This window comes from Rhodamnia argentea, chromosome 7, assembly GCF_020921035.1.
Source record: "Rhodamnia argentea isolate NSW1041297 chromosome 7, ASM2092103v1, whole genome shotgun sequence".
Classification (NCBI taxonomy): domain Eukaryota; kingdom Viridiplantae; phylum Streptophyta; class Magnoliopsida; order Myrtales; family Myrtaceae; genus Rhodamnia; species Rhodamnia argentea.
In genome coordinates this window covers 24,343,718-24,359,077 of record NC_063156.1, presented here as the reverse complement: position 1 = coordinate 24,359,077, position 15,360 = coordinate 24,343,718, and the positions used below count along the sequence as shown (strand labels likewise).

The window sequence follows — 15,360 nt, the reverse complement described above, 5'->3', positions numbered from 1 at the left end:
TCATCATCGAAGCAAGCGTTCGCTTTTCGCCTGATGGAGCCTCGCACTGCACCATCTCTCCCCGCACTAATACCCGCAGACTTTTTTTTGGAAAAATCTGATTTTTTTCCCTGTTTCATGCCTTTTGCTCAATGAAACCAACAATTAAAATACGTAAATAATAATTTTCTCGAGAGAGATAGAGAAAGTTGCATGAGTAAGCCGACACGAGTGTTTTCCAAGTGCATGCTCTTTTTGTTTCTTGACTCCAAACAAAATTTCATTCAAACTAAGCAACAAGATTTGGAAATGGTAAATGCCTAAATAGGGAAGTGCTCCTCTGTTCAAACATGGCGAAAGTCTTTTGTGCTGTCAAATATGGAGAGCGAGAGAGAGAATTTAAAGTGAGGATAAGATCAACGTGAAAGCTACCATCACGAGGGCATTTTTTTTAACGTGGTGAAGATGATGAACAAGAGGGAGGGGAGGAGAAAAGGAAAAGATAAAAAGAAAAATATTTAAAAAGTCAAAAATGTCCTTCAGTTAGACCCTCTTTTGAAATAATTTTTAAGATTTAAACAAAGTTTATTGGTGGCTTTTTTGACGAAAAACGAATATTAGTAACTAACATTTATTTTATTTAAGAAATAGATTTGATGTTAAAATACAAATAATCCAGAGGCGATGTGAATGGTAAATGCCAGGCGAAATCACCGCCAAAATTCTCTCCCTAGACGGAGTCGAAGCTCAACTCGAACTGGAACGGAAGAGCGCGGAGCGGTGCGGAGCATGGAGGATCTCGATCGGGCCTCCGCAGAAACGGCGATTGCAAGGAGGACGTCTCTGAAAGCTCGCTCTAACTTCAACAATTACTCCATTTGGAAGCACAAGGTCTGGTCGCTTCGCCTGCTTGTTTTCGATATTTGCCCCGTATTAGGTTAAGATTCTTCTTGCTCTGCAGTGTCCGACGAATTTGTGCTTTTGGGTGTTCATCGCGTCGGAACTTGTTGCGTTGTCGACGTGTCGCCCTCTTCCGTTTCTTCTGATGCCGTGTGGTGTAACGGGTCGAGGAGAAATGGTCGTTAATGTTGTGGTTCGTGTCAATCTGTAGCTCAGGGAAGGTTGCTACCGGAGGGTCCGGGAGGATCGAGGCCGGCTGCTATGGAAAATGAGAGTGCCCGATTCCGACCCCTGCACTAGCAAGGTCCAATGATTTTTCCACCCTTTTTTTATTTTTAGTCTGTTTCGAATGAATTCAAAGTCATCGTGTCATTTGAGGTGTTTTACAACGATGTAGTCCGCTCAAATTATACTTCTTTTGGGTATCTTTTACGCATTTGATGGACTCATTATTGAGTGAACTGTGTTGCTCGCGGTTGTCCATGCATTTTGGCTTGATTTGCAGCTCATTGTAATGTACTGTTTTTCAAAAGTCATGAAGTTGAACCGATCAAATGGGGCGAAACCTGTATGGACTTTTATAGGGTGGCAACTGCAGGTTCAAATGATTAGCGAATATAAGTCCAGATGGTTTTGTAGATTATGTGAAGGATTTTAGACTATGTTATTTTCTCTTAGGGGATTACCGGATTTCTGGAATTTATGCGTTGATCGTGACAGCTTTTTACTAGGTGCATGGAATATGGACTTCCGCAGATTATGGAAGCAGTTTTCCCATTTCTTTATGGACTAGTGTTTGGAGTATTACTAAATATGAGGAGTGGAGAGTCTAGGTTCTTGCCTTGCCAACCACAACTCTGGTAATCATGTCCGATGAGTTAAATATTTCCGGGTCAGAATTTCCGTGTCTAACAGTGAAGGAAGGATCATGCATACGCTATTGGTCCCAATAAGGATGTTCCCTTCATCTGATTGTTTGCCCAAGATTGAGGGGTTGATGTTCCTATTTTGAAAGTGAAGGAACTCCCAGTAAGGTCTGATATGCATATTGCAGTAGTTCCCTCCCATAGCAACCCAAGAAAGCTTGCTTACTTTCCCTTGTGCTAGTTGCAGCTAACTAGTTTTCAGTCGATGGGAATCTCACTATCCAATTGAAAACAATGTGCTTGTCTCTTTGACAAAGGGAAAAGATTGTTGTTTATCCAGTGGTTGATCTTGCAGGAATTCATAAAATCTGCTTTTAGGGACATTGTCTCTGATGAATTGAAGAAAATAAAAAGTACGTCAGTCACTGACAGTCTGAAAACCGTGCATGGCGCCCATGAACCAGATGATATCCTGTGGGAATATGATGGGCTTCATAATGCTTATCAAGGTGATTGCGAAGAGATATTGTTGGAAATGCAAAGGATATTTTACGAGGATCTCAATTCAGAGCGAAACAGAAAAGGTAATGCTTTTTAGCAAAAAAAAGTTTCTTGGGAGCACTGTCTGATCCTTCAGATTATAACTTGGGAAGAAGACAAACTAAGAGGTAGAGAATTATTGTCTTTTTAGATGCACTTCCTCAATTTAATGAGGGTGACTCTTTTGCTCATTACTTTCCTCCTTTTATCATGCAAGATACTATCCTCTCAGGTCAAGTTGTTCTAGTCCCTGAAATAATCCATTTTTTGAATTTTCAATTGATCCTTGGATACAAATCACGAGAATTCGAATCTTTCGTTTAGAGGTAAAGGATTAAATCCGTCTAATATTGGCCTGAACTGAACATCTTGTTTAAGAATTTTTTTTAATGTTATTATTTATTATGATATGACAGATAAGTGTACTGATGAGGAAAATAAGAAAATAAAACATATTAAAAAAAAGTGAAACCTTGTCTCTCTCTTTTTTTTTTTTTTTTTTAATTACAATTTTCAGATTAAGATTATTTAATCTAGTGTTTGACTATTTCATTGTCACACAAAAAAACATTTTGAATTCCCAAATTGGCTTCATTTGTGTTAGATGCATCTCTAGCCTTCAAAAGAGAGCGTTCTTTTCATAAGTCGAATGAAACATCGCTGGCACGCCACTCACCAAAAGCAATTCCTTTGAGTAAGAGATATTTAGTTCCTGCACTCGTAGAGTGACCTGCCCAAGTGGATTTGCATATCAAGCCATTGTATAATCTATGAAATACCAGTCGGAGTCCAATCTTCAGATCATAATCTATAGAAAATGGTTCAATCCTGTCTGCCAAAGGGACAGAGCAGGCCAAAATGGTGAAAGTGAATGGGCAGAGCACTAAATGAATAACTATCTACAATATATGGGTGCTTGACTCTACAATTTGACTGCTGAACTTAAGTATTTCGTTCACCGTGCAGTGAGAGAAAGCTGTGCTGACAATTGGGAAGATGAAGAAGATGAGCTTTTGGCTTGTGCAGTTTTTGAACACATGCAGTTGAATGAGGATGAGGTATAATTAATGCGCTCGATGGTTGTGATGAGATTCATTTGACCAATCTATCAAAACATATCCTACACAAAAAGGGGAAAGAAGCTTCTTGTAGAAAGTCTATTCCTGAGTTGATTAAGTTATCAATTTTATGCAAACTAAATGCAGATACAATTATGTGTTTGTGTGGGAAGTAAAGCACTTCGAATTGCTGATTCATTGCCAAAGATGGCTTATAACCAATAGTTTATTATCTAATGGATTTTTGGTTCTAATACTCCATCCGAGAGTTATTAGTATTTATCAAATCCGTTCCCAACTAATGGAAGGCTATTGGATCTAATGACATCATTACTGTGACGTTCTTATTTTAAATTTTGGGATTGAGCTCTCTTTTTCTTCTTTAAGAATACTAATGTAAAACTCAACTTTTCTTCTAAAAAAGAACTATTCCAAGAGTCGTGCATATCTTTGCATTTTAGTTATCGTGGCATGGCACTTAACTTATGATGTGGCAATATCATCATTGAATTAACTTTAAAGTTCATTCATGATACTTGCAGACGTCTACACTAGTTATGACTTAGGTGTATTCTAAGTCTTCTTTGTTATGTTCTTTTGCCTTAATTTGGAGATATGTGTTCCTAATCCTACATAAAAACTGCTGATGCTAGGTAAGCAAGAGGATTTGGTGCCCAATTTGTAAGCAAGGAGAGTTGCAAGAGAACCATAGTCTGATTTATTGCACCCTCTGCAAACTGAAGCTCAACAAAGGCAGTGAGGTCCTGGTCTCCTCCCCTGATCTTGGTAGTTGAATATGTTAAAATGCAAGCAGCTCATATCATTCTCTAATGGCTGATGGTGTTAAAATTTACTAGCTGACTGAGGTATGATTAGTGGATAACCATGGACAGGTATCTGGATGTTATGTTTAAACCTGCTCCTTCAATCACGATGACAGATCATTTATGTGCCTGTTAATGTCAACTATACAATTGCATAAAGGGTTGAATGATAGGGTAGTTGCTGATATCTTTACTCTGTTAACTCAATTCACAATTACTTTGGAGCTCTACTACAGAGCATGAAGAGACTATCACACTTAATACCTTAAACCCTAACTTATCTGACCATCTACTGCCAATTGACTAACACCCTAAATATGCTTCAATAGTTGATGACACAGCGAAATCATTGTATTTCAGGTTAACTTGGATTTGCTGAGGTTTCAGCTTGCAGAAGCTCATTCAGAACATCTTGATCGAGGTTGCAGATTAAAACCCAGCTTTAGTGTCGAGACAGTTACTGATCTCACAGCTCTGTATATAGTCTGCTCTGGCTGTCAAACGTTTGAGGTTGTCATATAGCTTCTTACTTGCTAAAGTATTATTCAAATTTGAGGACAAATTTTTTTTTTGTCTGGAATTTGTTTATGTTATAGAATTATTTCATTGATATGTGTTGGCTCCAGCAAACTTTCAGGTACAGGCATGAAATGTCATGTCCTTGCTAAGATTGGTTAAACTGGATTATCTCTTCTTGCCACTCCAATCATCATATCCCAGGAGTAGAATTTGAGGCATATCATCCTTAAATTTTAACCAGTCTCTTCAACTATCATAGTTGCTGCTAGATGTTACTTCCTTCAAAAGATGTCATGTTAGGTAAATTCAACCAAATATGTATCAAACTTTCAAGATCTGACTCTACGGTTGTTATGCACCGACGTTTTAAGAAAAGATCTCTGTCATTTGATCATATTGTTATGACCACAGGAGAGGGTAGAATAGTAGGTGAATTTGCTGAGACTGATTCAATGATCGTGAAATTTAAGATTGAAAATGTGGATCGTCTTTTGTGTTTCATTTATTGAATATTTCACCAAAGAAAATTACTGTTCATCAAAGGGGCAATCCTGTGTAATAATGGTTGCTCTAGGAGCCTACTCATGTCGGAGAAGCCAATTTCAGACGGGCAGGGCGAAGGGAAAAAAAACCTAGAATTATTAATGTCCAAAATTCAGATAATCACAAAAGGATGAATGAATGAATTTTTTTTTTTATCATTCAAGAAAATAATTAATTATTAATTGTTGTCGACGATGAAATCATTTCCCGTTTACTAATTTTCCTGAGCTATATAACTGGTCATTTTTTGAAAATGTTATTGAATTCATGAATTTTCAGGGAAACAAACGCATCCCAAGTAAATGTCTTGCTTGTGATGAACATTGAATTACCATTGACCTACTTTGGCCCAAGAGAAGAAAAGAACTTCAATTCATGTTTTCAGGTATCCATGTTCCCCGATCATAATCAAGCGCGATTAATCAAGCGCGATTAAGTCATACATACATACAAACTATAGATTGCGCCAAGCTAAAGATTGATTACAAGACCACACCAAATCCTATCTAGCAACAATCTTCCTACACTCCACCTTCAAACTTTCTTTCGTTACAGTCCTGCTGATTCCTACCAGTTCTGTTTTCATGGTTCCTCACATAGGCCCTCAGAGAAGGCGACTGGGTCAGGACATTAGCAGTGACTGTGGTGTTCTGAGTCCCATTCTTCAGCTGCATCCTCCTCCTGGCAATGTAACCCCAGACCCAAGGAGTCACATCCTCATTGATCTTGATTATGATGAAGAAGATGACGCGGTATATCACGATCATGCTGAAGAGCACCGTGAGGTCTACCCATTTCGATCGGCTCACGTCGATCTGAAGCACGTTCACCAGAAGATACTCTCCAGGGATCTTCGGGAGGCCTGGTGACTGGTTGTCGAACAGCAAGCCCTTCAGGTCGTTCTGGTATTGCCCCTAGAACAATTGTCAGACTGATTTTTAGTATATTAAGAATCCTTTTTTTGTATTTCGAGTAATGAGATTGGTGACATAGTCCTTTACCTGAAGAGCCCAGAAGTGGAAACTGATATAGGACATCGGATACCGCCACACGGGCTTTGGAATGTCCTTTGGGAGCCTGAAGTAGCCGGAAACTAGCATGAAGATGCCCTGAAATGAGGATGATTATATGTAAACAAGTATCAGGTGGACTGAAATCGAAAAGGCAATACATGATTGGTTGGGGAAGGAGTTCAACTCAGATCACTTGGCTGCATTTTATGCCATTTTAAGCAAATTTAACTCTTAAGACCAATCGATGCAGAAACAAGTTACTTTGAAGACTAGTGTAGATTTCGGAAAGGAAGGGCTAGTTTTTCCTAAGTCAAATAACTGAGAAACGATTCAAAACTCATGTATGCATTGTATTGCTTGCTCTTGGTCAGGCTCATTCATCTGTGTCAAAAATAAGATCAACAGTAATGAATGAACGAACCTGAATTCCAGCCCCTATGACGACGCCCATGAGGAAGTTGGGGACCACGCTGGCGACCACCATCATCAAGCTCTCAACAACAGTGACGCTCGCGTAAAGGGAGAGCAGGAAGAACAGGTAGTGCTCGAATCCAGGGTGCAGGCGAACCATGAAGTAACAAATGGTCCCCGAGAGGAACGTGATCAATATGAGGAACGGCATTGCAGAGAACGTGTTGCTGAAGACGAATGCGGCGACACTGTAGTGGCCGTTCATCCTCTCCCTTTGGAAAACCTGAAGATGTTCGGACCGTCGTGTACAGTTCAGTCTCATAGCCAATTGATGGTTTGCGAGGCGTAAGATAGCGAACATCACCTTCATGTCTTCTGTAAAGCATGGAAATCCTCCAATTGACATGAACGTGACAAAGCCGAAGACAAAAGACGCGCAGGCACCTCTTGCCTGTATAACGAATAAAATCACATGGTCAAAACGCATTAGCCATTGGCGACACTTCCTTTGATGGGGGTGAAACGCGGGGAAAGAACCGATTAATTGTCCACCCGGTCGCGAATTAGCTGAGAATGCGAATTCGAACATACCAAGATCGAACCATAGCCGGTCCCTACATTCAGATAGATCGTGCCAATGCAGATGGTGACCAGAACGTAGATCGCGAGCCTCAGCCAGTAATACCCAAAGTCCCTCGACATGTTAGTGAAGGAACGCTTGGTCAAGGAGAAAGCTTGCATGAAGAAACTAGCTTGACTCCCTCCTGAATCGAGTACCGTTCCTTTCTGCAACAACATGGTATGGCGGATTTCTTAAACCAGAAGGACTCCACGAGGAATGGTCACGACGCAAAAGAAGTCGTATAGCATATACAAGAACGGAAGCCGACTTACAGCTCTGGACATGTCCTCGACTCTTTGTCTAGTCGAATAGTAGTATTGGGAAGACCGATAAAAATCGATGAGAACTCGGGTAGCTTCAGCTGTTGCAGTCCTATCCAAAGGATCATCGCTTGCCAAAATCTGCGCAAGTCATTGGAATTACCTTGTACCAGTTTAGAACGACGCGAATAATCGATTGCAATACCAATTCTGAGATTCTATGATGTGCATACAATATAATGTATACATGTAACTCAGAGATTTGAAGAAAAGAAAGCTGTGTGCCTGATGTTTCATAGACCCCTTGAGAGTGGCTTTGACTTTATCAAAGTCAGAGTTGATGCATCTGAGGAAATGATCAGATGGACTCCTCAGACTAGGGCATGGGAATCCAGCTTGAGCGAAGAACTGCGACATTACCAAGCTTCAGGTTAGGCTCGAGAGCAGTTTCGAAGCATGAAAACAATTTCGCTTCTTGAGGACGAGGACCGATCACCTCGTACGCTTCTGAGGCATCACCGAAGTAAACGTTCTTGCCGCCGGAAAGCAGGCACAGCCTATCGAACAGCTCGAAGACCTCACTGCTCGGCTGGTGCACGGAGGCAATCACAGTCCTGCCGTCTCTTGATAGGCTGCGGAGCGTCTGGGTCACGAAGAAAGCTGAAGCACTGCCATAAAATTGACTTACTGGGAGTACGTTTAAGTTCAATCTACTATACTTCACGCTGATTTTCATGTTTACTACCATTACAATTGAGTTTCCCTATAGTTATTACTAAATCAACACCTGTCGAGGCCGCTGGTGGGTTCGTCGAGGAAGAGCAACCGGGGGCGCATGAGGATCTCGAGGGCGATGCCGACGCGCCGCTTCTCGCCGCCACTGATCCCGCGCAGGTGCCAGTTCCCGATCACCGTGTCGGCGCACTCCTGGAGGCCCATCTCGACGATGGTGCCCTCGACCAGCGCCCGCTTATCCTCCCACGGCATTTTGTCCGGCAGGCGCAGCCTCGCCGAGTACATTATCGTCTCCCTCACCGTCAGCGTCCCGATCAGCGTGTCGTCTTGCGTCACGTACGCCTGACCATCAGGCCAAAAACACAAATCCGTCAATCTTCACAACTCGCGTACAGAGATGTGGATCCTCAACTTACCGGAAGGCTCACTAACTATGAAGTGCAGTATATACATAAAAGAAGAAATTGTACAGAAGGCCTTCCTTAATGATCAACTGTGCAATATAACTTCACACGCAAAACATCACATCGGAATCGGATGAAGACTGTCCAAACTATCTCTACTGTGCCTGGACTGAGACCTGAACCTCGTACCAATATTTAATTCTTCTGACCCCACTTTAGTTTTTTATGGATCATCTCGTCAAATTACTATTTTTTTGGCTTAATTACGCATAGCCTCAGACAGCCGAGTTCCATATAGAATGGAGATTATTAACCTGCACGTTCGGAAGATCCATAACCTTTATTAATCTTAATCGTTGTTCTTGATTTTCATAGAATCATCGCCATTAGAGGGCGAAAGAGGAGAGTAGATGATGAGAGTAACAAGATTACTCACAGCACTTCCGAAAGAGGGCTTGGCCTTGCGGCCATTGAGCCAGATGGTGCCGGAGAGGAAGGCGTTGGCGGCGAGCCGGCTCGCGAGGGCGTCGAGCAGCGTCGACTTGCCGGACCCGGAAGGCCCCATGAGCGCCGTGAGGGTCCCCGGGTCGGCGTGCCCCGTGAGCCCGTCGAGCACGTTCTGGGCCTCCCCGTTCTGGTGCGTCACCGTCACGGTCAGGTCCCGCCACGCGAGCCGGGCCAACACGTCGCCGCCGCCTCCCTCCACGTCGCGGCTCCTGTCCCTCCACAGCGTTTGGCTTAGCGGGCTGAGCCCGATCACGGACCCTCCGTTAGCACTGCTATCGCCAACACCGGCACCATCTCTGTCGTCGCGACTGTGGCTGTCGTTCCCGTTGCCGGCTCCGTGCCGACTTGCTTCAATCTCCATCGAAGTTAGAGAGAGAGAGAGAGAGTTATGACAAGAAAGTTTCGACGGGGGGGGGGGGGTGTGGGGGGGTTGGGGGGAGAGAATGGGATATGAATGAATGTAGTGGGAAGAGAGAGAAGCAGAAAGAAACGACGAGTCTGTGACGCTATTCCAACATATAACTTTCATGCAAAAAGAGCCTGCAACTGAAAAGAGTTCATGACCAAGAAGATGATCGAAGCTTCTTCAGCCACGTAAAATGGCCAGAAGCTCTTGACTGTTCTTGTCAACCACAGGAAGAGAAGAGCATCTAGCTTCTCTCTCCCTCTCTCTTCTGGTTAAAACCTCAGGAACCCCTGAACTTTCAACTTCTCCTCTTTCTTGAACCTGAACAAGATGGGGAAGAAGAAGAAGACTGATCACGACGGTCGACAGGGGAAGCTTTGTATGCAACATTGATGGATGCCGGTGGGCGTTGGGTAGGGCCATTCAATGCGGAATCAACCGACTCACCACAAGAAGGAAAAAAAAAAAATCAACCCTAGAAGAACTGGTTTGTCACAGAGGCGACAGAAAACATCAGAGGCTCTCGCCACTCTTTTCGGTGCTATGGGATTGAAGAAGACGGGCCGAACGTTTCCAAGCATCATGATCATAGAGCGCAACTGAAATTGAAAACCCTAGTTAACTTGCCTCCTCAAATTTGTTTGGTGGGGGGATTTTACGAGATCGACATAGTAAACAGTACGAGAGACAGTTCTCCGGACTTGAATACGGTCCTTCCTTCGTTTATTCAAGACGCCGCCATTTCGGGGGCCGAACTTTATTCAAGAACGTCGGTCCACGTAGTCCGTTCAGACCGCCGGTGCTTACTCTCTTCCTCCTCGATGCAGGCTGGCGAGTGGTATTTGCAAGAGACTTTCGTCTTGCTCGATCGCGGACCGGACGGTTCTGTATTGCCATTGCAAAGTGCATGGCACATCGATATGTCTTATTATAGCTCAGTTTCGTCATTAGCCGATTGAACCCATTGTCACGGTCATAATGAATGCCTTTAAGAGAGCATTGCTTAAGTACCCCTCGGAACACAATCTAATTTTGAGGGAGATCATGCTGAGGAGTTGATTAGATTAGTGGCCTTTAAACATCTAACCGTCGATTAAGGCAAAGTAAGATGGATGGCGGGGTTCATGAGGGCGACTCTTGCGTCATATACGTCGTCACGTAATAATGTTAGATAGTTTTCAGTTTGGTGGTCGATGTTGAGATGGATGGCGAAACGTCGGTAAGCTATTCAATGCCCCTTGGACACTTCAACGGCGTAGATTCTCCCGTATCCCGATCAGGCCGCCCACGATGTTGCCACGTCGTGGCGCTTCGAATGTTACAGGGAATGTCTGTGGTGGTGACTTATCGATTGTCGCTCTCGTGGCCTCCGTGGAAAACATGCAACGTGCACCCCAATTTTGCACACGATCGTCCGTCCTAATAAAGAGGCGCCAACCTGTCCCAAAATCATCATTTAAAGAAAAACTAATATAAGAAAAATGAGAGTAACTTTGCATATTAGTTTCTTGAAAACTCAATACATATAAACATACTGAGTCTCGTGTCGAATTGGAGAGACCTTATCGAGTGATCGATAAACAAGATTGCTCTTCTCGATTATTACCATTTTGCGGTCCGCTTTTTCGACAGGTTGGCCCGTATGGATCGAGCTAAGCGATTAATGAATGGTATCAAAACCAGATGGGAAAATGATTGAAATTGTACTCAAACTTTGGTCTAATATGCAATATCGTCTCTAAACTTTTGATTTGTTTAATTTGGTCCCCGAACTTTGATACAATATGCAATATTATCCGTGAACTTTTAAACATACTCATTTAATTTGTGGACTACATTGAGGATTTATTAATAGTTCAAAGATCACATTGAATTAATTAAAAGTTTAAGAACAACGTTACACGTTGAATCAAAATTGAGGGGCTACATTGCACAAATTAAAAACTCAATGACATGATCTCATCCCAAAAGGGATTCACTTTTGTGGTAATGAACGGTTTGAGGACAGACCGGACTCTCACCAAACCCTGATTTGAGGAGGGTGGAGAGCAGTTTTCGAAATTAGAAGGGCTCAGGCGAGATTTGATTCCTAACAGGCCTCTTAAGACTTAAGGTAACAGCGGCTGCAAGACCTACACACCAAACAGTGACCTTTCACCGGCTGACATGGCCCATATTGACGAGGACGCAATGTTTCGCATGGAAGAAGTTTGCGACGTACAAATGCCACATCAAGAGAGAAAAATCTCGAGATATCAATTAATATTCGCGTGCCTTTACTAAGATTCGTATGATTGGATCAAATTGTTGTGGTGCTAGATCGGCCGTGTAATCGTGTATCGACCGGACTTACAATGCGGTTCCTTTCTGGCAAAGTTTCATCAATGCAAATCATATTTTTGGCCGTGTTAGATCGGTTTATCCACACTTTTTTGGCCGGTTTCATCGAATGCAATTTGATTTTCGGAATTATCCTCACGTTCAAAACGTGTACGTCGTGGCCCTACTAATAAATTCTCATCCATATACGATGACCCATGACTATGACAAGGCCAAGGTCGAGATGAAAAGAAGTCTGGATAGACAGCTAAACACATGATCAAAAGTGAAGCGTAGTTGAATTGTCAATGTTACACTCCTTTTGTTTTTGCGAAGAACGAATGAATTAGAAAATATTTTTTTTGTAAATGATTACTTATATTATTTATAAAAATGAATAAATGTAAGATATTTTTGCCGTCCACGAAAATATTTAGATATAAATGAGTGTCGATGATGTAAATATTTTTCATCGACTAATTATTTTAATCCGCACAAGCGATCTTTTTTAGAAGATTATTTTTTAGATCATTCATTTTTTGCAAAACAAACAGAGTCGTTATTCTCTTGCCTTTTCTCACTATTTCCTTCGCACGCAATACTCATAATCTCTTGTCATTTTCTGATAGAAAAAAAATATATACGGCTACTAAAAACACGTATACATGTATGACTACCGTTATCGACGTGCTTAAGTGAGATGCTCGATCAAATTGATTCAAGCCTGGTTCGGAAGGGGCGTGCCGAGTTCGCCTAGAAGATAAGCGAGATTGTTATGTTCAAAAAATAAGGCAATAATTACTAAATAAACTAGGGTGGCGCTATTTCCGCTTCCGTTTTGGTTAATACACACCTTTTTTCTTGTTAACTTACCCAAATAACCTCAAGTTTCTTCAATTTATTGTTTATTTTTCTATCTGGTTAATCCATAAAACTACATTTATATTTGTCATTTCTTTTACTAATTTCACAATACAAATATTCCATTACACTCATCACTATACCAACTTACCATGTCTCATTATCTTCTCAGTTTTAATTTCATTACATTTTTCATGTAAGCCATAACAATTTCTTACCTTTTTTTTCTTCTTCTTTTTTTCTCAGTTTTACTAAAAGAAAATTTTACCCGCATCTCTTCCAAACAATTTTTATCTACTGATTCCTCCACGCCCGTTACATTTCAATGTTTCCTTTTTGTTTTTTTTTCTCCCAACTTATTCTTCATTATTGTAACTTGAGCAAGCACTAATCCTATATCATAGTAGAGAAATGTCAATTTTATCTACAAATTGTTTACTTCTTTTCCCTAGTTTATCCTCATGATCGTGAATTTTTCGACTTCGGCTTTTGGTACAAATTTATGAGAATTTAGTCAAAGATTGAATATTGTGGTTTATGTATGCATTATACACAATTTACTCAAAGATTATCTTCTCAGTTGTCCTTAAGTTATTTTTTGAATAATAGTTTCCTAGTAAAAAAATGTACAACTCACTAAGAAATAATTAGATTTTTTTTTTTTTGGTCAGAAACACAATAATTAGTTCCAAACGGCAAAAGAAAAGCAAACAACCAAAAAAAGAAGGCAAGCATTAGTCTTAAATCAAGAGTGGACCCCAAATTTAACCTCAATAAATGTTGTTTGAAAGGAGTACGATAGTTTCATCTCTAGCAAAATTGAAACAAAAGAAAAGGAAGAAAAAAAGGTAAGGACAAAAAAATTTTGAATCAAGAATGGGACCCATTAGTGATAATTTAGTCAATTCAATGTAAAAAAGGGTGTCAGAAGCCAATAAGAGAGCGAAAATAGCACGCACCATAAACTATACGGAGATGTTGTTAACTAATTTTGTAGAAAAATTTAGTGAATGAGTGGGAAGAAAGAGAATTGGACTTTGAGGCATGAATTCGCTTTCTTTAAGGAATTATTTGTCCTACAACGCTACTAGTGGTTAGTGGAAAAAATCCTCAAAAACACAACAAATCAAATATCGATTTTAATATTTTTTTCAAGAACTCTCAAAGGGAAACAATTAAAAACAATGGTTGTATTTCTTTTGAAGGAAATAAAAATGGAAGTTGAAATTAGTGATAAATTAAACAGAAATTGTAACGAATACTTTTTTGAATAGACATGTTATTAAAAAAAAAATAACTTTTCAAGATTGAAAAGAATGCAACTCTTCGTATTTGAAAATTGTAAATTCAAACACAACTCTTCATGTCCACAAAATAGTTAATTCGGATGAAACTCTTCATTTCCAAAAACTGTCATGTTTGAAAATTGCAATCTTTCAAAGGTTGTAAGAGTGCCTAATAACTATTAGGCAAAATAAAAATTGGAAATAAAATGTAACTCTAACTCCTTTTGTGAACAGTCGCATTGTTTCGCTAAGATACGACAGTTAATTATTATATTTATTAAATTTAAAAATTAAAAAATCATTAATTAGTGCAAATTTTGATCCGCGATCACGTAATTATTTGTGCACCCACACATGAGTATAGTAGGGTCCATCCCCCTTAGCCTATTGTATTCTTTTGAAATACTAGAAAAACCTTTCACTAATGTATTGGCCCACGCCGTGGAAGTAGAAAGAAGGCACCACTTTGTTTGTTTTACATACAAATGTAAGGTCGGAACGTTTAACGGGTGCAATTATAAATCGACACATAATCTGTCTCCCAATTTCTCTCTACATGAAACGGTTTCAGTGAAGTGTTGCAGTTGGCCAAACACATTTACGATTGCGAGCGTAACCGCAAAATGGAAGAAGTCGTGCTTGCCCCTCGACTCCTTCACCAAGTGAAATCAAATTGCGAAATCTAGAGGCTAGAATGGTAAATTTGGGGTGTGCACTTCGAAATGCACATATTTCGTATTGGGAAAAAACCACAAAAAAATCTCAAGCTGTCTGCTCATTCTTTGTTCTGCAATCATTGTTTTGTCCCTCCGGTTTTCTGAAATGCTTTAGTACGAATGCTTTCAGGAAATCTTCCTCAGACGACGATTCATTTCAGTACTTTGAATGTGGGCATGTTAAAAAACAGTTTTGAGGAAATTGTTAGTTAGCGAAACAACACTTCATGCTGTTTTTTTTTTTTTTTTATTGTTTATTGCTGTGTACTGCGCGTGCTCTCTCTTGTCATGTTGCTTCTTTTCTTGTTGCCGTCTTCGTCGTCTTCTTCTTGGGTTTGCATAGGATGTGCCACTCAAAGTAAGGGGATACCCTGCGAATTGTTGCTCTCTCTCTCTCTCTCTCTGTTCACCCTTTCTTCTCTCTCAACAGTCAATGCAAGTGGGACGCCATGGGACGTGAGAAGAAGAAGTCCATCCTATTTTCATGAAAAAAAAATATCGATAACAATTTACGTCTAACAATTTTCGTGAACGATGAAAATATTTTTCGTTCATTCAGTTTTCTAATCAATACAAACGGTCATAGTTTGA

General features: G+C 40.6%; 2 protein-coding genes across 2 annotated transcripts; one reads left to right on the top strand and one right to left on the bottom strand.

Moving 5' to 3' along the window:
- The first annotated feature begins 686 nt into the window (after positions 1 to 686).
- LOC115734657 lies at positions 687 to 4,852 on the top strand. Its single transcript, XM_030665531.2, has 6 exons — positions 687 to 870; positions 1,091 to 1,183; positions 2,101 to 2,329; positions 3,252 to 3,343; positions 3,997 to 4,104; positions 4,528 to 4,852. The coding sequence occupies exons 1-6, from the start codon at positions 769 to 771 to the stop codon at positions 4,687 to 4,689; spliced, it is 786 nt and encodes a 261-aa protein (XP_030521391.2). The 5' UTR covers positions 687 to 768; the 3' UTR covers positions 4,690 to 4,852.
- An 840-nt stretch (positions 4,853 to 5,692) lies between these two features.
- Positions 5,693 to 9,710, bottom strand: LOC115734996 (ABC transporter G family member 11-like). Its single transcript, XM_030666040.2, has 10 exons — positions 9,111 to 9,710; positions 8,323 to 8,612; positions 8,032 to 8,203; positions 7,821 to 7,943; positions 7,548 to 7,676; positions 7,245 to 7,439; positions 7,018 to 7,104; positions 6,664 to 6,936; positions 6,231 to 6,338; positions 5,693 to 6,143 (listed from the first exon to the last, which is right to left on the bottom strand). The coding sequence occupies exons 1-10, from the start codon at positions 9,708 to 9,710 to the stop codon at positions 5,751 to 5,753; spliced, it is 2,370 nt and encodes a 789-aa protein (XP_030521900.2). The 3' UTR covers positions 5,693 to 5,750.
- Between the last annotated feature and the right edge of the window lie 5,650 nt (positions 9,711 to 15,360).